This window comes from Pipistrellus kuhlii, unplaced genomic scaffold (genome assembly GCF_014108245.1).
Source record: "Pipistrellus kuhlii isolate mPipKuh1 unplaced genomic scaffold, mPipKuh1.p scaffold_m20_p_8, whole genome shotgun sequence".
Lineage (NCBI taxonomy): Eukaryota > Metazoa > Chordata > Mammalia > Chiroptera > Vespertilionidae > Pipistrellus > Pipistrellus kuhlii.
In genome coordinates, this window is record NW_023425584.1 from 43,321,671 (window position 1) to 43,345,917 (window position 24,247).

At 38.7% G+C, this 24,247-nt stretch overlaps 1 protein-coding gene, 1 long non-coding RNA gene and 1 pseudogene across 13 annotated transcripts in view; 2 read left to right on the forward strand and 1 right to left on the reverse strand.

Annotated features, from left to right (window-relative positions):
- ELF2 (E74 like ETS transcription factor 2) overlaps positions 1–24,247 on the reverse strand; it is a 94,874-nt gene that overhangs the window by 2,560 nt on the left and 68,067 nt on the right. For 9 of the 12 annotated variants that reach the window (XM_045576412.1, XM_036424820.2, XM_045576410.1 and 6 more), the window contains 6 exons: positions 21,696–21,809; positions 19,595–19,768; positions 9,246–9,332; positions 4,714–4,906; positions 3,541–3,888; positions 1,962–2,895 (listed from right to left, as the gene is read on the reverse strand). In XM_045576412.1, the coding sequence (XP_045432368.1) occupies positions 2,268–2,895; positions 3,541–3,888; positions 4,714–4,906; positions 9,246–9,332; positions 19,595–19,768; positions 21,696–21,735 (1,470 nt within the window). In that variant the 5' untranslated portion in view covers positions 21,736–21,809 and the 3' untranslated portion in view covers positions 1,962–2,267. Of the gene's footprint in view, positions 1–698; positions 2,896–3,540; positions 3,889–4,713; positions 4,907–9,245; positions 9,333–19,594; positions 19,769–21,695; positions 21,810–24,247 lie in introns of those variants that run through there. The other 3 variants (XM_036424821.2, XM_036424819.2, XM_036424818.2) reach the window with 2 other exon arrangements.
- On the forward strand, positions 2,893–4,196 carry LOC123651753. Its single transcript, XR_006740640.1, has 2 exons — positions 2,893–3,171; positions 3,424–4,196. It is a non-coding gene; the product is annotated as an uncharacterized LOC123651753 (long non-coding RNA).
- On the forward strand, positions 5,952–7,165 carry LOC118711613 (annotated as a pseudogene).

Below are 24,247 nucleotides of genomic sequence, written 5' to 3' on the forward strand. Positions count from 1 at the left end.
CTTATTCTGAAAGATGTACCCCAAAAGTATTCAGGTAGAGCAGTGGAGGAAGCTAGGTAGCCCTGGCCTCATCTAATTAGAACCAATTAACATAGCATATGGGGAATTACTAAAAATTTAAAGTACCTTTACCTTCCATAGCACATGACATATTCTTAGCAAAATCACCAAAATAAAAAATTGTCCATGTTTCATATGCTCAGCACTTGAGGGGATTAGGTATGGTAGAGTATATACTCTTTGCCCTACAACAGTATTATGGTTGAAATTGCAGTGCAAAAAATACAATTGGGGTGGGGGAGGGGGAGATTAACCAAAGAATTTATATGCAAAACCAATGAGCACAGACAAAGACCTCAGGGATGGGGGAACGGGAGTAGAGGGGTCAAATGTGTGGGGACATCTATAATACTTTCAACAATAAAGATTGAAAACCTTTTTTTAAAGAATACAATGAATTGCCAAAGCAGAGTAGGGAATATTTAAAGAGGTAGAATTTGAGATTAACTTTCAAATGGGATAAGAACCAGGCAAAGGGTTGGTTTTTCTTTTTTGTTTGTTTTTTGTTTTTTGAGCTTTTATTAAAAAGTACCATTAGGTATGTTTATGGTAAAGATAAAAAGATTACAAAGGGAGCTGTTAAAAACATCTTTGTCAACTTAAGTAGTATCAGATGAAATGTACAATTAAAGGCCACAAAATATTAAGTATTAGTTTATTTAAATTTCTAAAAGATGTAAAAATAGACAACTTTTCTTTGTAATAGAAAGAGCATGAAGATGTAGAGTCACACGACCTAGTCCGGTGTGAAATTCGGAAACTCCTCTGTAATCCTTCTGGACCTCCAGTTCCTCATTGTAAAAGAGCCAGAATATTACTTGTTCTTCTAACCTTCAGAAAGTATGATTGAGAAGCAAATGATCTTGATTTAAATATAAATTCTTTCAGTGTGGCCAACATTAAAATAGTAAATTCATTATGGTAACTAGAACATTATAGTTCACGATAATTGAAAAAGTGGCAACATGCAGTTATTTGCCAAATATTAATATAAAGAACAAAACAGAAATAGGATTTCTTTAGTTGGAAAGGAGAAATAGGATTTCTATTCTTAACTAAAATGATGTCTCTCTACTAGCTTTTGAATATTGTTAAAAATATCACCAGAGACCAAAATGCAAGATAAATTTCTATATTTCAGAAAACCTACTTGAATACACTTTGAAACAAGAGTACAACAAAATAGAATATACTTCAAATGTTGAATATACAAACTATTATAGTTCAAATTTGAACACTGGTACTTTCCCTCTTAAACTTCAACTAAAAAAAAAAAAAAAAAAAAAAAGAAAAACAAAAAAAACTCCAGGTATTAAGAATTACCTGACAAAAATTCATGCTGAGCCTTAACTTCCAAGTGACAGGAGAACAGAAACTGATATGTCTGCACAGATGACAGGCTGAGTGACACAGGCATGTTACAGCAAAAGGCCAGAGCCAACTGTTAATTTGTCCACAATTAAGAAACTGACAGACTTAAACTACCATATAAAATGTTACATGTAAATTCTATAACAATACTGTGCTAGGTACAAGATTTTTAAAATTTTTCTTTTAATAAAAAAAGCTTTACACAAACAAGCCATTAGCTTATTTCAATAAAGAAAACCGAAAATTAGTCTAAGGCCTTTGTTTTAAATCAGCTTAAGCTATATGATATTTTACTTAAAAAATCGCAATAGATCTTTTTTGCTATCCTCTTTCTGAAGCTTTTGGATCCATTCAATTCACATTCTAAAATACCTACATTAGCAGAGTCTTCACATAGCACCAGTTAAGTGAGTTCTGTGTGAACACAGTAATAATTGCTGGTATGCATATAAAATGCATCAAAAATTGCTATATGTAACAATGAGATCACCCATCCCAACCCCTCCCCATTGAAAACTGTAACCTCTTACAGAATGTTAGTGTTCCAAGTCTTAGTGTAACTTGATATTGTAGTGAGTTGCTTGGTCCCTTTCAATCCTTTATTGATGGGTTCAGTTGTTTCCTAGGTAAGAGGCAGTTTTCTGTCAGCATCTCAATATGTAGTTCATTTCCCACTGAAACATGGGATAGGTAACTTATTTCCAGTAGGTTTGATTGTTTTCCTATATGCATTAAAATGTTTTAAAGTCTCCTTTTGACTTTTCTTGATGACATCCCTTGCAAACATTTGTTAGTACTATTACTAACAGTCCAACGTCCACGGCAGAGCTGCTCTTTTATTTCTCACATGTCACCAGTCCTTCCGTTTTCATCGTTACAGGAAGGGCAATAGCTGAAGGGGCACTGACAACCACTACATGTGTCACTGTCTTATTTCCATCTGCCGGTTTTTCTTCTTGTACCAGCTGCAACGTTTTCACGTCATGTTCCTGCTTTATTGTCACTGCCTCCGATTTAACCTCTGGCCCTTTTATGACCGCACTGATCACTCGGGGAGGAGTCTGGCCAGATGCCTGTTGAGTAGGCACTGATAGCCTCATTACAGGTGCACCATGGGCTATGGAAACAGGAGTAAGTGCTCTCACAGCCAGTGGGGTTCCAACAATGTTAATGCTTCCAGATCCAGTCAGATTTGACTTCGTCTGCAGTTGACACTGTGCAAGCTGTGTAGCTGGGATGGTGATAATTTTGGCAGGCTGCATGGTGATTTTGTCTCCGTTTTCAGTAGAGGCTGGCATCACAGTAGGGATTGTCTGAATAACTACCTTTGGAGAGGTTGCTGTTGTTGGACTAGTGCTGGTTATTAATGGTGCACCTGCATTAACTGACTGAACTGCCACAGTTGAAATTTTCTGGCCCAATGACGTCATTACAACAGGAACTTGCATTGCCACACGAACTGTCCTAGTAAATTAAAAAGATTAGACTATATTTAATGCTAAATTAGAACTATGTTTCTTAAGCAAAGGATGAATTGCAAATACAAATGTACAAACTAGTGCTCCCAAATTTTCCATATGTACTGACAAACCCCTGACACCTAGAATATGAACTACCATGAAATAAATATATTTAGAAAACTAAAGCCCATATTAAGTTCCATCTAGGAAACCATAAAAATCAATCCAGGTTAAATGAGACATCACCTACTTTAATAACGAAGTACATTTAAAATATCAGGTACTGCCGAAACCGGTTTGGCTCAGTGGATAGAGCATCAGCCTGCGGACTCAAGGGTCCCAGGTTCGATTCTGGGCAAGGGCATGTACCTTGGTTGCGGGCACATCCCCAGTAGGGGGTGTGCAAGAGGCAGCTGATCAATGATTCTCTCTCATTGATGTTTCTAACATTCTACATCCTTCTCTCTTCCTCTTTGTAAAAAAAAATAAATCAATAAAATATATTTTAATAAATAAATAAATAAAATATCAGGTACTTTTCAATTCCTGACCAACAGTGGGTTCTTAGAATGCAAATATTGAAAAAAGAACATATCATTTTGCCAAGGAGTTTTCTAAAAAAGCAAATACAACAGTTTCCCTCACTTACCTTGGGGCTGCTGTTGCTGATACAGATGTGGTAGTAGTAGGAGACCGGGACGAAGCATCATGACCAGGGGAAGTGATATTCACAACTCTCGCTACACCCTTCTCTGCTCTGGAGCAGTTTAGAGGAGATGAGTTTTTCCCACCACGAACAGAGGTTGCTTTCAGGAGACTTTCTGCAGATAGTGAGACTCGTTCTAATGACTTTTCATCAGCAGCTGCTGCCAAATCTTCATTACAGGTTTCACTTTTGTCATCATCTATGACCACTATGTTTTTGGGCATATCCTTGAACTGATAAACAAGCCTCTGTCCTTCAACCTTTGCAAGAATGCCCCTTTGGTAATAATATCTGTAAGGAAAAAGTTCTTAATGAATCAAATCACCAAGAAGAATGGGTAATAACAGAAACATTCGCTCATTTCTGTAAAATAAGAAGTAGCACTTCCTGCCTGGATTGTTCAAATGGCTGAGAATCATGAGTAGGAATGAAGTTGGAACCTGGTGCTGTAGGTCCCTATAACCTTGAGATATATAAAGTAGCAAAAAGTTCATTCTTAAAGGAAGTAATTTAACCTGAATACAGACTATTTTACGAACACTGATAAAAATTCAACTCATATTTATACATAGATTACAAAAACAATCTGATGTAACATGGAAAAATAATAAGCTGTGCTTAGAAGAGTTGAATCTGTGGGATATGTGAATACTGTCACATAAATTATGTACAAGGACCCTTAGTTAGAAAAAGCCATGTACACTACAAGTTTTGTGGTTTCTCAAACTGACAAAACTTGAGAAATTTTCACGTCAAGATAAATCCATTATAGCAAATTAACAAGAACTGAAGCAAATTAACAATTTTGAAACTTTCATTTGGGTTTCATTTTCTTAAAGGTCTGTAACTTAATTTTGTATTATGGAATAATCCTAAATGCAAAAGCACATTTTTTTCTGGAGAAACAGATTTTCCAATCATGTTGAAATTTTAGACATCCAGACCAAACTCCCTTTTCCTCATCTATCTCCAAATCAAAGAAAGCTTCTTTAGAATATCCTCCAAAATTAAGTTATCATAAATAAAGGATTTTCACAGCTTCTCTTCAAACAGCTAACAGACAATAGGAAGAGATGTGTAAATTTTGTTTGAAAACGCATTCCTTCATGCTCTTACCTCAAAGCTCGTCCCATAGTTTCATAGTTCATGTCTGGCTTGTTCTTATGTTTTCCCCAAAGCTTAGAGACAGCCTTTGAATCCACAAGCTTGAATATGCCCTTTTCTCTCTGAGTCCACTTAATATACCGGGGACAAGTATTTTTATCTTGAAGTAGATCTAAAAGAAACTCCCACAAGTAGGTTGTGTTTCCTTAGAAAGCAATGATAGATATTGATTAGAAGCAAATATTTAATTGTGCTAGATAAAAATAAAATCATTTATTACTTGTAAACGCAAATGTACTGAGTCTGTCATTAAGTACTTGACTATATTGGCAATCTTTGAACAGTGTCAAATTGTGTTTCTAGTAAGTGATATAAAGTATTTTTCATCATAACAAAATTCATAAATATACTTGTTAGCTGCATTTTTTTTTTTTTTTTTAAGAGAGAGCATAAGGGAGAGGGATAGAAACATTGATGAGAGACAGACATCACCATCAGCTGCCTCCTGCATGCCTCCCCACCAGGGTATTGAGCCTGTATCGAGCAAGTGCCCTGACCTGGAATCGAATCGGTGGCCTCTTGATTCCTGACTCAATTCTCAACTGCTGAGCTACATCAGTCGGGCTGTTTGCTGGATATTTTTTTTTCCTTTCTTTGTTTTCTTAGTTTTATTTTGTTTACTGGATTTTTAAAATAACATCCTATGTACATTTCCAGTTATGGTACTAACATAATTGAGATCCTAGATTTTATACTATCATGTATTATCCTAGCCTAGATTTTGAGTTCAATAAAGGCAAAGGCATAATGCATAGCACTGAGTGAACTTAAAACAGAATATTTATTAATTTACAGATTAAAACTCTGAATATATTTAAATTTGTATGTTTTTATAAGCTCAAATTCTATGATCAAAATTCATCAAAAGGCACTTATTAATTTATTGAAAAGGGATGTTTCCTCCCACCACATTCCTCTCTAAAATGAATATATAGCCGAAACCGGTTTGGCTCAGTGGTAGAGCGTCGGTCTGCGGACTGAAAGGTCCCGGGTTCGATTCCGGTCAAGGGCATGTACCCAAGTTGTGGGCACATCCCCAGTAGGGGGTGTGCAAGAGGCAGCTGGTCGATGTTTCTCTCTCATCAACGTTTCTAGCTCTCTATATCTCTCCCTTCCTCTCTGTAAAAGATCAATAAAATCTATTTTTTAAAATAAATAAATAAAATGAATATATATATATATATATATATATATATATGCATGACTTTGAACTACATCACTTTCAACTACTATACATCAAGATGTATGGCTGGGGATGGCTGGGTCAGGGTGCAAAAGAAGATGGTGGTCCCCACAGGGGATCAAGTTCCTGGTAACTTTCACTTATTGGAAGAACTTGAAGGACAAAAACGAGTAGGTGATGGTCTGGGTAGCTGGGGCCTTGAAGATGATGAAGATATGACACAAAGTGGATAGGCATGATTATTGGGCCACCAAGAACATATTATGACAACAGAGTATATAGCCTGCAAGTAGAATGTGGACCTAAATACCCAGAAGCTCCTCCATCAGTAAGACTGGTAAACAAAATTAATACGACTGGAATAAATAATTCCAGAGGAATGGTAGGTGCACAGAGCATACCACTATTAGCAAAATGCTGAAATTCATAGAGCATTAAAGCTGTACTTCGAGAACTAAGACATTTAATGATGCACAAAGAAAAAAGTCCACAGCCACCAGGACAAACATACAACAATTAATTTTAGTGGGTCTCAAATTTGTCTTAAATCAATACTCTTCTACTCATGTTAATGTCTTGATTAAACACCACAATGCAAAACACCCACACATTAAGTAAAATGCCAGCTGGTGAATATGACCTGGACATTTGTAGAATATTTTTAATATATGCATACACATTATGTTTTCAGGTAACAGGAGAAAAAAATACAGCACAATTTTAAATAGAATTCAGGTTTACAAGAGAAACAGCACCGTGGACCTGGCACCCACAAAGCAACACTTGGCTTCCCTTAAGTGGGGTACAGGCCTCGCCACTACCCTGGGGTGACAGCCCACCAAATCACAGCCAACACTGCCGAGACCCCATGGCACAAAACGCAGCCCACAGCACAGCCCAGCAACTATGGCTATAGGTGCCAAGTAATGACGTCACAAAGCAATGCCCCGCGGCTTCCTCTCCCTAGCAACTAGCCTTCTTGGAGTTTCTTCAGCTCAGGAACACGACTTGCTTTATAGCCAGGTGCAAACATTTTACCCTTGAACCAAATGTCTGTGAAGTGTTTTCATGTGCCTCATCTCATTTGATCCTCATAGAAGTCCTAGAGTGGGAAGACAGACAACTGAGTGGAATCCTATTTTCTTTTCATTAGCCAGAAAACGGAGATTTAGAAAGCTTAGAAACTGGACCCGAATGAAAAGGGTGGACCTTGAAAATAACTTCAGGTTTGCTCACTGAGCAGAATATAGTCAAACACTGCTGCGATCAAATATTTTACCTTTTGTTCTCCCTACATGATCTATAATAATAATCTGCTTTGTGTTGGTATTTATTGCTGTGTTGTTGACAATTACCTGAAAGAGAAGTTGGGGTGCTTCACTGGGCTGGAAAAAGTTAACTAAATCAGAAAGCAGGTCTAATTAAGCGAGTTTATTCTCTATATATAAGAGGTTAAACTGACTTGCACATGCACAATACACATAAAGCTCTCACTGGCACCAATCACACGCATGTGTTTTGATCTGTCATTGTTGATTGTGAATTTGGTTGGCACTTCTATTATAGAGAAAGGTGAATAATGATATTAAAATATATCTTGTAATTAGTTTCCTTTCAATGTGCATGCATTTGTGCACTGGGTCACTAATAAAAATAAAAAGATCCATTTATTGAATACTTGTCTGAAAACATTTATTCATGGGAAGTGATCAGTTTTTAACTATTACATTACCAGAACAAACATGAAACCATTATTAAAGTACTAGAGGCCCAGTGCATGAAAATTCATGCACTGGAGGGGGATCTCTTGGGCCTGGCCTGCCCCCTCTCACAGTCCAGGAGCCCTCAGGGATGGGAGGAGACCCAGCAATCAGGGGAAGGCAAGCCCCATCACACCTCTGCTGCAGCCACTGTCAGCAGCACAAGCCTCAGCCAGCTCTGGTTACCTGAGCCTCAGGCAGCCCTGGGCGGCTGGACAGCTGCCTTCAAAGGCTTGTCTGTGCCTCAAGCCTGCCCTGGGCAGCTGGAGGGCTGAGGGGACTGGAGGACTCCGGAGGCAGGCACATAGAGTGGCCAGACCCATCTGGGGGAAGGCCAGGCCATGCCACACACCTATTGTCCCGGTGGGTCTGAAGGGACTGTGATCCGCCATATTTGAGGATGTGGCAGTCAATTAGCATATTCCCTCTTTATTAGGTAGGATTACTTAACATCAACTTACCCAATAAATTAGGAGAGCATAAAAGGTAGGAAGATTGTTGCTATTTTTATTTGTAATGAAAATATACAAATTCTAAAGCAAAAAATGGTAAATTTTTGTTCTGACTCCTGATTGACATGACTCAAATTTGGTGATTGAGAAACTGAATTCAGCTTGCCTTAAATTATTTAATGCACAGCTTCTATTAGTTAAGAAATTGTGCATCAAAAGTAAGTCTTAGTTGTAACCTTCTTTCAATTCTAAGTTGCTCTATATGAGGATGCCTGCTGTTATACATACACATCCTCTAGACAAGTATGTCAAACTCAAAAGCTAACACAGGCCAAATAACATGCAACCCATGGGCGGGGAGTTTGACATGCTTGCTGTAGAACAATAGCTCTTAAGGGGTGTACATCATATTGCACTTAAAACCTTTTCCAGCCGAAACCGGTTTGGCTCAGTGGATAGAGCATCGGCCTGCGGACTCAAGGGTCCCGGGTTCGATTCCAGTCAAGGGCATGTACTATGGTTGCAGGCACATTCCCAGTAGGGGGTGTGCAAGAGGCAGCTGATCGATGACTCTCTCTCATCGATGTTTCTAACTCTCTATCTCTCTCTCTTCCTCTCTGTAAAAAATCAATAAAATATATATTTAAAAAAAAATAAATAAAAAAACCTTTTCCAAATTAAGTGCCTACCCCTTCGCACTCATCTCATGTATCCGTGGCTACAGAAACTCAGGCAGACAGTAGTGAGCATAGTTTGAAAAGCTCCTTGCTAAGCATTACTGAAAATAGTACTGTCTAGCCAGGGTAGCTCAGTGGTTAAGCATCAACCAGGAGATCACAGTTTGATTCCATCAAGGCACATGACTGGGTTATAGGCTCAAACCCCAGTAGGGGATGGGCAGAAGGCAGCCAATCAATGATTCTCATCACTGATGTTTCTAACTCTCTCCCCCCCTCCCTTCCCTTCCTCTCTTTAGTCAATAAAATATATTAAAAAAAGATAGTACTGCCACATATGCACATAGAAATATTTCAGACTGAAAAAAAAAAAAAAATCATCTGGCCTCCAAAATAGCCTTTCCCAAATTACCTTTTCCTTCTCTGGGTTTCTTCTTTATACCCAACTCAGGAGACCCATTGGAAATTGGTGATTGCTGGGTCTTCGGTTTACGGCCAACTGAAAAAATAAGATAATGAAACCATACATTAAAAACAATACAAGCATGATTAGCAGATTCCTTGATAATACATTATTCATGAAGACAAACTTGTATATTAATATATTCAGCATATATAGGAAGTCTCATCTAAGAACATCTAAAGCACTTCTACAATTTTAGATTAGAGCATTTAGTTGGTAGTAATCTCAATGTATAAGGCAAGTCAGGTTCTGCTAACCTACTATTTACATGGTCAGAGCCTCAGTTTGCTAAACTTTTCCAATAATGTGGCAATGGAAATAGATTCTACTGCAAACTTTTGTTTTCTGTTCTAGATGATTATTACAAAAAGCTTTACTAGTTACTGCAGAGGACCTGATAATCTCACAAGCCCTTTGAGTTCAAATGAGAAAAGGTAAAAACTATTATTTTAAACATTCTCTATTATTTCAGATAGGGAGAGGGAGAAATATAAATGACTAGAGGCCTGGTGCATAAAATTCATGCATTGGGGGGGGGGGTGTCCCTCAGCCCAGCCTGCATCCTCTCCAATCTGGGATCCCTCTAGGGATGTCAGACTGCCCGTTTAGGCCTGATCCCACCTTGGGCCTATTGGCCTAAACGGGCAGTCTGACATCCCTCTCACAATCTAGGACTGCTGGCTCCCAATTGCTTGCCTGCCTGCCTTCCTGATTGCCCCTAACCGCTTCTGCCTGCCAGCCTGATCACCCCTAACCACTCCCATGCCAGCCTGATTGATGTCTAACTGCTCCCCTGTCAGCCTGTTTGTCCCCAACTTCCCTCCTCTGCCAACCTGGTCACCCCTAACTACCCTCCCTTGCAGGCTTGATCGCCCCCAACTGCCCTCCCTTGTAGGCCTGGTCCCTCCCAATTGCCCTCCCCTGCTGGCCATCTTGTGGTAGCCATCTTGTGTATTGGAATGATGGTCAATCTGCATATTACTTTTTTATTAGATTGGATGAGAGAGAATCACTGATTGGCTGCCTCCTGCACACCCCATACTGGGGATGAGTCTGCAACCCAGCTTCTGTCCTGACCGGAAATGGAACTGGGACCTCTTGGTTCACAGGTCCACGCTCAAACACTGAACCACAAAGATTTGGTTCTAGTAAATGTTTATGTCCTTACTGTTGTTTCTCCTTGCTTCTGTCAGAAGGCTCCCTAAGACCAGCATCCACAATGAACAGAAAAGCAAGAGCTATACTTCTCTACCCTAAAAAAGGCATAAGCCTGAAATGCACTATATTCAATTTTCAGCATTGATGAATGAATGCTGGCAGGTGAAGAGAAGCCTCCACAAAGAGGTTGGGAATATTCACATATATTATCCAGTAGTCCTCCCTTATCTGTGGGAGAGACCTTCAAAGATCCCAGGTGGTTACCTGAAACTATGGGAAATACTGAACCCTATATATACTATGTTGTTTCCTATACATACATACATACATACATACATACATACATACTTATTCACTTAAAGGAAGCACTTTAGGGCTTCTCTTTGGCATATCTCAAGTGCCAGGATCACTACTCTAGTGCTTTGGGGCCGTTATGAAGTAAAAATAAGGGTGACCTGAACACAAGCACTGTGATAAGACAGTCAATCTGATAAGGGACAGCTACTAAGTTTAATGGGCAGTGAGCATATATACAGTGTGGAGATGCTGGACCAAAGGAGAATTGACATTCAGGGCTGGAAGGCTCAAGATTTCATCACATTACTCAGAACTGTCTGCAATTCAAATCTGATGAATCATTCATTTGTGGACTTTTTCATTTAATGTGTTCAGACCTGGTTGACCGTGGGTAACCAAAATCGTGGAAAGCAAAGCCAGGAATGAAGAGACTGTTGTGTTTTCAGATTAAATACATAAACACATTGTTTTTTTGTTCTTGGCTTTAATGGGCTTTGTATGTTTTTTTTGTTTGTTTGTTTGTTTTAATGAATAGAAGACTCAGAGTCAAGCAAGTCTATTGGCATCATTTTCCCACCGGTAATTGGCTCTATCATATTTTGGTAATTTTCACAATATTTTAAGCTTTATCATTAATTATGTTTGTTATGGTGATCTGTGATCAGTGATCTTTGATGTTACTATTGTTGTTTTGGGGTGCCATGAATCACACCCACATAAGCCAGTGAACTTAATTGATAAATGTGTGTTCTGACTGCTTCCACTAGCTGATCTCCACCTCTCCCTCTCCTCAGACCTCCCTATTCCCTGATACAAAATATTGAAACTAGGCTAATCCTATAATGGCTTCTACATATTCAAATGGAAGAAAGTCAATCAGTGCAGCGAACTTCATTGTTGTCTTATGGTACAGAATTGCCACAGCCACCGCAACTTCAGTGACCACCACCCCTATCAGTCAGCAGCCATTAACAACATGGCAAGACCCTCCACCAGCAAGATGATTCCAACTCCTGAAAGCTCAAGTGATGGATAGCATTTTTTTTTTTTTAGCAATAAAGTGTTTTTCATTAAAGTAATATACATTTTTAAAGCTAAAATGCTATTTATTGCACACTTAATAGTATAACAACTTTTAAAATAGTAATAGTATAACTTTTAAAATAGTAACTTTTATGTGTACTGGAAACCAAAAAATTTGTGTGACTCACTTTATTGTAATGGTGTGGAACTAAACCAGTAATACCTGAGGTATGCCTGTATATTATTACAGATTTTGTGACTGTCATACACTTGGGATTTATGATGTCACTCTACTCTTCATTAGCAAGGACTATTTTCAACCAAATAAATTAAAATCCATTATATCTTCAAATGCATAGATACTGTGATCTAGGATTTCTTTTTTTTTTTTAAATAAGCTTTTGTTGTTCATATTATTACAAATGTTCTTTTTTTCCCCTCCCACCATTGCTCTCCTCCACCAGGTTCCCACCCCACCCTCTGCCCTTTCCCCTCTCCCCATTGTCCTCATCCATAGGTGCACAGTTTATGTTCAGTCTCTTCCCACGCCCCCCCCTCTCCCCTTTTCCCCAAGAATCGTCAGTTCACTCCCCTTCCATACCTCTGATTCTATTATATTCAACACTTAACATTGTTCACCAGATTTTTTTAATTTCCTTGGTTTTTAGATTCACTTGTTGATAGTTACGTATTTGTTGTTCATAATTTTTATCTTTGTTTACTTTCTCTTCTGAAAGAACCCCCTTCAGCAATTCATATAATTCTGGTTTGGCGGTGATGAACTCCTTTAGCTTTTTTTTATTAGTGAAGCTCTTTATCTGGCCTTCGATTCTGAGTGATAGCTTTGCTGGGTAGATTATTTTTGGCTGTAGGTTCTTGTTATTCATCACCTTGAATATTTCTTGCCATTCCCTTCTGGCCTGCATGGTTTCTGTTGAGAAGTCAGCTGACAATCGTGTAGGTGCTCCTTTATAGGTTACTACCTTCTTTCCTCTTGCTTCTTTTAATATTCTCTCTCTGTCTTTTGCTCTTGGAATTTTAATAATGATGTGTCTCGGTGTGGATCTCTTTGGATTCCTTTTGTTTGGAGTTCTGTGAGCTTCCTGGACTTGTAAGTCTAATTTTTTCACCAGGTGGGGGAAGTTTTCTGTCACTATTTCTATCAGTATGTTTTTGATATCTTGCTCTCTCTCATCTTCTGGGACCCCCATAATTCTGATGTTGGTTCGCTTGAAGTTGTCCTAGAGGTTTCTTACATTATCTTCAATTTTCTGGATTCTCTTGCCTTCTAGCTTCTGTGGAGGAGTGTCTTCTGGCTCTTTATGTTCCAAATCTTTGACTTGATTCTTGCGATCTTCCCTTCTGTTTTTAGGACTCTGTGTAATATTTTTTATTTCAGACAATGCATTCTTTATTTCTTGTTGATCCCTTATCATTTCTTGTTGACTCCTTATTAATTCTAGTTGATCTCTTTTCATATCCTCATAGGCCTTATCCATCTTTTCTAGGAAATTCTTGAAAAACCTTATAAGCGTAGATTTGAACTCTATATCCAGACGCTTTTTGTCCTCCATTTCTTTCGTTTGTGATCTATTTTGTTGTCGCATTTCGCAGTTACAGATGGGACGGGGTTTCAGGGTGGAGCCTGCAGCTTTGGCTTCCATCAACCCTGCCCTATGCGGGTCCTTCAGTGCTCCCTGCCGGCGCCTCTGAGAGAAAGGTGCCCTCGATTTTCGCCTGCTGCCAAACAGTCTATGCTCTCCACAATGAGCCCGGTATTGGGGTTCAGTTCATTTGGAAGTGGAGTTGGAGGTGGCGTTCAGAGCAATCTGTAGCCCCAGTCTCCTTCCCATCAGGGCAATCCCGCAGCACAGCCGACCGTCCCTTCTCTGCGCACAGTGTGCGCGCCTCCGGGACCTCCTTTCGCCTCTCCCCGGGGTTCCGCTTTACAGCCCGGTTCCCTATGGCTGAGCCCGAGTCCCCGGGGTCTGGCCCAGAACTGGGGTTCAGAGCAGTCGGGGGCCCAGCACAGTCAGAGTTTTATCTCCTTTCCACTAGGGAACGCCTGCCAGGCACTCGGCCTCCCTCCTCTCCGGCTCCGTCCTTTCCGCGCTCCGCGTCTCCGTACCTTGGACTTTTCCAGCTCCTCCGCGCCTCCTTCTGGTTTTCTCCTTGCTTCTCGCTGTAGAATTTCCAGTCAGTCAACCTTCCTGTAGTTCTGGGCAATGTCCGTTTTATATTTTAGTTGTATTTTATTGAAATTGTTGTGTGCGGCTGCGGCTAGGTGTTCACCTGGGCGCAGCCATCTTGGATCTCCTCCTAGGATTTCATTATGTTAATTCTAATCAATAAAAAGTATGCTTTCCTGGAGAAACCAAGATGGCGGCATAGGGTAGACACCGAATGCAGCTTACCACAACAAATTTGAATTTAGAACTGGAAAACAGGGGAAACATCGCCCTGAAGCACCAGATGGCTGGCTGAGAGGAGGCTCTACCATCTGGGAAGGAGAGAGAAGGTACGCTGAGCTTCAGGAACTGTGAAGGTGTGGAGAACTGTGCGCGCAAAAGGCGGCTGCAGAGTTCGCTGCTGGCTTGCTTGCGGAGCATGGAGAGGGTGGACAGCTAATAAGCGGCTGGCTTTCTTGTTCGGGAGGAAAACAGAACCACCCTATTGCGCTGATAGACGACCCCAGACAGGGAGAGGCCAGACTGTCAGGCAGTGGGAAGAGATCTCTTAGAGGTGTGTGAAGCCAGTGGCCGTTACTGCGGGACTCAGAAACCAGACCCTTGTAGAGAGGGGCTGAATAAAGCTTGTTTGCACCACCCGAGACTCCGCCCCATCCAAGCGGAGCACAGAAGCCCTTCCAATGGCTAGCTTTCTCGTTCGTAGTGAATGGGACTCTCCTAGGGAGTAACAGACAGGAATCTAAAGCTTGTCTGCGCCTATACCAAAGAGGTGCGCATGCCTGCAACAAATTGTGCGGGATTCAACAAAGCTTGTCTGTGCCACCCCGAGACTCCGCCCCATTCAAGCGAAATACAGAAACCTCCTAGCTGAGACACTTTCGATCCTGATAGCCAATTGGCTTGGAGATCAACGCTTCCCAGTAATACCAACAACAAGCAAGGCTTAACAACAAGACTGCACACACAGCCCACAAAGGGCTACACCAAGAATGTCCACCTCAGGTAACTGGGAGGCTGACTCACTGAATCATATAGGACACCTTAGCACACCATCCTACCAACTCAGGGAAGCTGTGAAAATGCCAAGACAAGGAAATAGATCACAAACAAAAGAAATGGAGGAAAAGAAGAGACTGGATATAGAGTTCAGAACCACGCTTATAAGGTTTTTCAATAATTTCCTAGAAAAGGTCGATAAGACCTATGAGGATATGAAAAGGGATCAACTAGGAATAATAAGGGATTAACAAAAATAATAAGGGATCAACAAGAAATAAAGAATACATTGTCTGAAATAAAAAATATTACACACAGAGTCCTAAAAACAAAATGGAAGATCGCAAGAATCAAGTCAAAGATTTGGAACATAAAGAGCCAGAAGACACTCCTCCACAGAAGCAAGAAAACAAGAGAATCCAGAAAGTTGAAGATAATGTAAGAAACCTCTGGGACAACTTCAAGCGAGCCAATATCAGAATTATGGAGGTCCCAGAAGATGAGAGAGAGCAAGATATCAAAAACATACTGAAAGAAATAGTGACAGAAAACTTCCCCCACCTGGTGAAAGAATTAGACTTACAAGTCCAAGAAGCACACAGAACTCCAAACAAAAGGAATCCAAAGAAGACCACACCAAGACATATCATAATAAAATTCCAAGAGCAGCCGAGACTGGTTTGGCTTAATGGATAAGAGCGTCAGCTTGGGAACTGAAGGGACCTGGGTTCAATTCGGGTCAAGGGCATGTACCTTGGTTGCGGGCATATCCCCAGTAGGGGGTGTGCAAGAGGCAGCTGATCGATGACTCTCATCGATGTTTCTAGCTTTCTATCTTTCTCCCTTCCTCTCTGTACAAAATCAATATATTTAAATAATAATAATAAAATAAAAATAAAATTCCAAGAGCAAAAGACAGAGAGAGAATATTAAAAGCAGCAAGAGAAAAGCAGGTAGTTACCTATAAAGGAACACCCAAACGATTGTCAGCTGATTTCTCAACAGAAACCATGCAGGCCAGACGGGAATGGCAAGAAATATTCAAGGTAATGAACAGCAAAAACCTACAGCCAAAAATAATCTACCCAGCAAAGCTATCACTCAGAATCGAAGGTCAGATAAAGAGCTTCACTAATAAAAAAAAAAAAAAAGCTAAAGGAGTTCATCACCGCCAAATCAGAATTATATGAATTGCTGAAGGGAGTTCTTTAGGAAGAGAAAGTAAATAAAGATAAAAACGATGAACAACAAATACGTAACTATCAACAAGTGAATCTAAAAACCAAGGGAATTAAAAAAAAAAATCTGATGAACAATATTAACTGGTGAATATAATAGAATCAGAGGTATGGAAGGGGAGTGAACTGACGATTCTCAGGGGAAAGGGGAAAGGAGGGATGTGGAAAGAGACTGAACATAAACTATGCTATGGATGAGTACAATGGGGGGTGGGGAAAGGGCAGAGGGTGGGGAAGGGGCATAGGGTGGGGTGGGAACCTGGTGGAGGGGAGCAATGGGGGGGGGGGGGAATGAGGAACATTTGTAATAATATGAACAATAAAGATTTATTAAAAAAATAATAATAAAATAAAATAGGAAAAAAAGAGAAAAAAATATGCTTTCCCAAAATAAAAACAGCAAGTTCACTGGCTTCCTTATTAAAATAGAACTTAATTTCTCAATGTAAATGATATTTACATGAACAAATCAATTAGCACTACTACAAACATCTTTACTGTACCCTACATCACAAAATAGCCAACTTCCTTAATGGAAAGGTTAGCCCATAAAGGCTTACTTTACTTTCTTATAAAGCAACATTTCCCAAACCACATTACTTGAGAAACAGGTTATTCATCTGTAGGAAAAGGGTTCTACAGTAAAATAACTTTTTGGAAAACCGCATGCTATCTTCCCTTTGAGATTCACAACACACATCAGTATATTACAAGCTCTAGAAATACAAAAGACCATGCTATAAAAAATAACCTACTTAACTGTATGTCCCAAATGTACTTACAAACAAACAAATAAGTAAATAATGATGTATTGTGTAATTCTTAAATTAAGGCCATCTGTTTTTTAAATACATAAAATCAAAATTAAATTTGCAAATTATTTCCTGGTTTATATCAAACCACATTGATTAATTCCACATATCAACTGATTTATCTAGAGGTCCTGGTATCTACCCTAAATGATCCCAGCTTTTCATGAACTTTTCTATCCTCTTATAAACCTAAAAATTTCTTAAGTATTTTGTCACAACTCCCATTGGATGAAACCAGCCAAAGGCTACAGTGGGCACTGGGCAAACAAGGCTATTAATATGTATGTCTTTTGCTTTTAAACATTTACAGCAAGAAGTGTTTCTTCCTTTTAAATTCTGTCATGTATTCATACCTCTCTCAAGATACATATAATCCGCCGCAGCTGGTTTGGCTCAGTGGATAGTGCATCAGCCTGTGGACTAAAGGTCCCAGGTTAGATTCCAGCCATGGGCACATGCTGGAAGTGTGGGCTCAATCCCCCCAGTAGGAGGCGTGCAGGAGGAACCAATCAATGATTCTCTCTCATCATTAATGTTTCTATCTCTCTATCCCTCTCCCTTCCTCTCTAAAATCAATAGAAATATATATATATATATTTTTTTATTTTATTTTATTGATTTTGTACAGAGAAGAAGGGAGAGTTAGAAACATCGATGAGAGAGAGAGTCATCGATCAGCTGCCTCTTGCACACCCCCTGCTGGGGATATGCCCGCAACCAAGGTACACGCCCTTGAGAGGAATCGAACCCAGGACCCTTCAGTCCCCAAGCCGACGCGCTATCCATTGAGCCACACCGGTCTCGGCAGAATTATATATATATATTTAAAGATACATATAATAGAGGCCCAGAGCACAAAATTCATGGACTCAGCAGGGAGCGGGCCTAAGCCATCAGTCAGACATCCTTAGTGCTGCCATAGAAGAGATCCCACCACCGCCACTGCGCTCGCCAGCTGTGAGCCTGGCTCAGGGCTTCTGGCTGAGTGGTGTTCCCCTGTGGGAGCACACTGACCACCCTGGGGCAGCTTCTGCAGTGAGCGTCTGTCCCATGGTGGGAAGTGCACGTCACAGTGACTAGTCTTTCTGCTGTTTGGCCAATTTGCATATTGGCTTTTTATTATATAGGATATTAGAGGCCCAGTGCACAGATTCGTGCACTGGTGGGGTGCCTCAGCCTAGGCTGCATCCTCTCCCAATCCGGGACCCCTTGGAGGATGTCAGAGGCCTGGTACACAGATTCAGCCCGATCCTCACAGGCCAGGATGAAGAATCCGTGCCCTGGGCCTCTAGTATGCATATAAGATCATTGGTTAATCTGGCCCACCCTCCCTACTACCCCCTTCCATCTGAGATTCATCAGTCTGTTCCCTGTTTCCATGCCTGTATGTTGAGTGTCTACCCCCTGGTGGTCAGTGAGCATCATAGCTACCATTCAAAAAGTTGAACGGTCACTTAGGCTTTCATATATATAGATGTATTATGAGGGAAGGCTCTCTGACCTAATCTTCATTGTATCCCTCACAGCAATAAGCACAGACCTGATAACATCACATCAATTTGAAACACTTCTAATAAAGAAAAGAAAAAACCATTATTTTTAATAAAAAGTTTCCCTTAAAAAAAAGTTTCCTTTATTTCTCCCCCCCACCATTCTAAAATGTAAAGAAAGAGGAATTAGATAAGTATGAATTTGTATAGGGTGTCATTTCAAGTTTTACCTTTGATTCAAATAGGAAAAGGATCCACTTACTGCCCATCTCCTTAGGATGTTGGAGATGTGTTGGAGCCTTGTGCCACATCTACCAGGATCAGGTGAGTGATGTCCCAGCAGGAGACAACTAAGTGCAAATACTCTTTCTCTTTACCCCACTAGTGAGTTTATTTCACTTATAGATCACTATTGGCTATCTTGGTATTTAAAAGAAGGCATGGGGGGCGGAGGGGAAGAAGGTATCAAAAAAAGAGTTGTGCTTTTATTTTCATGTCCACAAAAGAGTAGGAAGACAGGATTATGAAAAATAGTGCAAGATTAAATTCCTTTTTAAAAAAGTAACCAAGTAGCTGAAACTGGTTTGGCTCAGTGGATAGAGCGACAGCCTGCGGACTGAGGGGTCCCAGGTTCAATTCCAGTCAAGAGCGTGTACCTTGGTTGAGAGCACATCCCCGGGGGGGGGGGGGGGGGGGGGGGTGCAGGAGGCAGCTGGTCAATGATTTCTCTCTCGTCGATGTTTCTAACTCTCTATCCCTCACTCTTCCTCTCTGTAAAGAAAACCAGGGGGAAAGAAAAAAAAAAGTAACCAAGAACCTAAAAGAGCCACAAAGTTGACAAATGCGTAGTGACTCTCTGATTTTCATTCTGTGTGTCCAACACCCATTATGATCTCATTTTCAGGCAACTACTTTTAGGGCTTAAATACTGACTCTTTTTAAAATAGTATGAACATGTTAAAATATAAAATGAAAATCTCAATTTCTGATTCTTTGAGAATATCTAGTTAAGATAACATCAATCATAAATCCACAGTATATATTGCATACAAAAAATTTCACCCACCATACCAGAAATTTGTAAATATACTCTACCTTTTTTCTTTTTCATTGGTTCGTGGCTATCTGGTGATGTAGGAATAGGAGAGGTATCCATTGGTTCAGATTCTTCAGTTGACACCTCCACTACAGTTTCTGTAATGACATCTGGCCTCATAGCAGCATGGATAAATTCTGGAGTTGATACACAAGGAGGGACAAACACTTCCACTATAAAAAAAAAAAGTTGAAAAATTAAAATTTCCTACCCCATTAATGCTTCTTACTGTGGACAATTCAATACTTAGTAGAGGTGATGTTTAATAATTTAACAAAGCGGGGTAAGAACTTGAAGTTAACTTGCTGAATATGCAATATGATCTAAAGTATGTGAGAAAATAAGATGCAAGAAAAATCAACTTAAAGAAAATGTTAGCCAAAACCGGTTTGGCTCAGTGGACAGAGCATCGGTCTGTGGACTAAAAGATCCCAGGTTCGATTCCGGTCAAGGGCATGTACCTTGGTTGCGGGCACATCCCCAGTAGGGGGTGTGCAGGAGGCAGCTGGTCGATGATTCTCTCTCATTGATGTTTCCAGCTCTCTATCCCTCTCCCTTCCTCTCTGTGAAAAATCAATAAAATATGTTTAAAAAAGAAAAAAAAGAAAATGTTAATCCTCTGGGTAAGAAGGGGAATAGTCACCTTCCAGTCTTCACATTTTTATATACAGAGTGGGGCAAAAGTTAGTTTACAGTTGATCATATGGAAAATAATACAATAAGTAATAAATAATACAGGAATAAGCCCTATTTCACATACTCACAACTGTAAACCTTCTTTCTCCCCACCCTGCATTTTTAAGCTCATTATAGACAACTGCATTGTTTTGACAATTGGGAAAATATTTGGAAATAAAATAATGAGTTCTTTAATACTTTCTGTCCATGTACCCATCATTATTTTCTAACTAGCTAATTCATGCACAAAGTATAAAATTTAAGACATTTAATAAATGTGATTTCAGTGACAAGCACTTATAATTCATTTTAAATATGAAAAAAATGGAAAATATGCTCATTACAGCCCAATGAATATCTTTGCATATTTAAAACTTTATTTAATGAAATAGCCCTAAGTTTTGGGTCACTAAAACAGTAAAGACTGCTATTTGGCACTTTATTACAAACAATAATGTTGTCCTGGCTTTCTTCCAATGTGCATAAATAATTAGGATGACATTTCTATTTCAATAAAGAGATAATACCTACTCTCATGGATTAACACACTGATCAATATGTCCTAATTTTCTTCTCATACTTGTGAATACATAGGATTCCTATTTTACTTTAAAAGTCTGGTTACTCTTAGTATTTATTGTAAAGTCCTATAAGAATAGGTCCAGCCCAGATGTGTGGCTCAGAGGTTTAGTACTGACCTATGAACCAAGAGGTCCCAGTTTAATTCCCAGTCAGGGCACATGCCCATCAATGATTCTCTCTAATGATAGATGTTTCTATCTCTCCTTCCCTCTCTCCTTCCATTCCTTTCCTCTCTCCAAAATAAATAAAAACATATTTAAAAAAAAAAAAAAAGGAAGAAGAGCCAAACTTACTATATCAAGTAAAATTAACATTGGAATATTAAAATTAGGGTAAATGAGAATTAGGACAACATAACTCTCAAAGGCAGCCTTAAAGGAAAAAAGGGACCAAAAGAAAAGAAAAACTTGCAGCCTGAAGGGAGTGTAAGGAAATGGCTTCCTCCTTGCTCCAGAATAGATTGTTCCCTGGAGTCACTTTATCACAGAAGAATTAAAGGTGGTCATAGGAGGCAACCACACCTCCTCCCCAACTGCCATTCACTTAAGGACTATTGTACAAAGGTTTATAAATTGACCAGAGTTAAGGAAGTAAGGCATGATGGTCTAAATAGCAACTTAATAAACTTCTGTCTATCTATACTGGGCATTCATTTATTATGAAAATTAAGTATTCAAGACTTGGGTACTTTGACAAATAAAGATCAAATACTGCTGTCACAGGTATTCATATAAAACAGATCTTGAGAACACCAACAATGCCCCTGTATCTTAAAAACCATTCATTCTAGATGCATGAAATGATGTGACAGGTTTAATATAAATAGGGTAGTTCACATACCAGGACTTCTTGAATCCCTCAAGCAGGTAGGAGATTCCATATGAAGCAGGGCTTCAGCAGCTTCAATCGTCTTATCTGTGCAGTGTGCATTACTGCTATGAACTGATGCTTCCACTGGGGGGGAAATAAGTTCTACTTAATTAAAAATGCACTGAACACATTACTAAATTAAAACACACTGCTGTAGAAGTCATAAATACAAATTAACTCTTATGGCCATAACGCTAAATCACTGATACATATTAGTTTATGTAAATTATTTATAGAAATACTTTAAACACCAAAACAATCTAGTATCCTCACTTTGTAAAATGAATGTTAACTATAAAGCAACTATTGAGATTGGCTAGCAATTACTGAGAAATTTCTGAATCTTATACTAAGGAAAAAGAAGAAGAAAAAACTAAAAAATTTAAACCTGTATCAATTTTAGGCCAAACTAACTTATGGAGAATAAGAATGATTATGAATTAACAATCCTAAAGGCAATTATATATTTTTATATACTGTTACTAAAATCAGGGATCATGCATGTCAAAATTAGTCAGAAACACATATTTCTAAGTTACTTTAATTAATTAGTTAAATTCCCACTGACCCTCTTGGGTTAGCTGCGGCGCCCAAGCATGTGGGAATTTCCTTCACAATAACCTTGCTCTCTCTCCTTCAGGACTTTGCTAGGTGTTGCCCAAGAAATTTTTTAAAAAGAGTTTTTATGGTGGTTTTTTTTCATGAATCGTTTCCTAATTTTACTACCTTCTGTAACTCTCTCCTTGAACTTAGTTTATTGCTTTGCTGATTGAATTATTTGTGAAGCAGTAAAGTGTACAGCACAGGTTTGGACTTTTAGGTCTAAGAGCTTGGGTTCTATCTTCTGACACTTATACCAATAATTTCTGTTAGTAGGCCAGCAATTTAATTCTTTATAAGTCTGGGTTTCCTAATACAAAACAGTAGTATTCCTTACCTCACATAGTTGTAAGAATAAAGTGAGGTGACTCTAATAAAAAACATATACATAGATAAGAATTCAATAAACTCTTTGAGATCAGAGTGGCTATATTAATTCATCTTCATATCTGTTCTAGTTCCTAACAGAGACTTTTCATATAGTGGGTAGGCAAGTATGTCTTTTATGTATTGAAATTTAAGAACCCAATGACCCTACAGGAAAATAGGCAATTCAAGAACTTATTATCTTAACAAAATATTAATTTCACATCCTGACTTAAAACATTGACTGTTTTACTTGGTGAAAGGTCCTAAGAGTTTCTAATCTTCTAAAGGAACTAAAAGAAAGTATTTATACAAATTCCGTAAAACCGTATTAGAAATCCATAAGTTCTATACACTAAAAATATGAATCTTTTAAAACTGTTTCCAGAAAACTTTTAAATGAAAAAAAAATTCACTTAGTCTCAAAATTCCCCAAATGCTCAGCCTTAAACACCAGTCATTTGGAGAGCATTTATTAAAAAAATCCACTGACTGTTTTTACCACCTGTTGCACATCATCCACACTCTCAACCAAGGTACTGGGTCTCTCCAGTTGCTCTGTCCATTTATGGAAATCTGCTCAAAGCTGACCGGTTCCAGAGAGGCAGCCAAACCTCTAAGTAAATCTATCTTTAGGTGACCCTGCTTACTCTTATCTGCAGCTTCACTGAAGCAAAGGATTCAATCAGTCCTTCCAGCTCAACTCTAAGAAACTAAGTATTAGTAAGTATAAATATGCAAGTCTGAAGTATATTTTTCAAAGTACCTCCCTATAATACTCACATACACTAAAGAATTGTTAAGCAAATTCTCAAGTTTTAAAAATTTATACCAGAAACTTCATTCTCTTCAAGGTCTGCTTGTGTTGCAACTTAGCTGTTGTCTTAGCTGCTATTAATAAACCATCCAGGGTAAACTAATTCCTTATGTAATTGTATTAAGACATACCCTAAAAACTACCGTATTAAAATCAGAGCTTCAAGTATTTGATAATAATACAGCAATAGAATTTTATCAGATTTTCAAGCTATAAAACAAACAAAATATGTCTAGCAATTATACATTATGTTGCCAAGTTAAGTAGTTTGAGGTACATTTTCAAGACCATGATTTCATATTATATCAGTGGAAATTATTTTCTTGCCTATATTTCTGACCTCAACATATTTTCCCAGAAAATTTATATTTACAGATTAAAACAAATAAAATACATACAAATTTAAGAAGAAAACTTATTTATTCGTACTTTAAATTTAAGATGAGAATATACATAAATTTTCTAGTGAAATATCAATCAGAAGATCTAATATTCTTATATACAATCAACAAATGGTTGCTGAGCATTTCTCACAGTGTACCAGTCCCTCTGCCATAAAACTGATATAAATATAACTAGATCACTGGCCTCGTGTAGCTAGAGAATGACAAAACATAAATGGAAGGAAAATATTTCAAAGCTAAATGAAAGTGCAAAATTAATTTAAAGTTACTCTGTAAACTAAGTTGGTTTAAAAGGAGTGTTGATATCCTTTTTTTATGCTTATTTTATTTTTTGT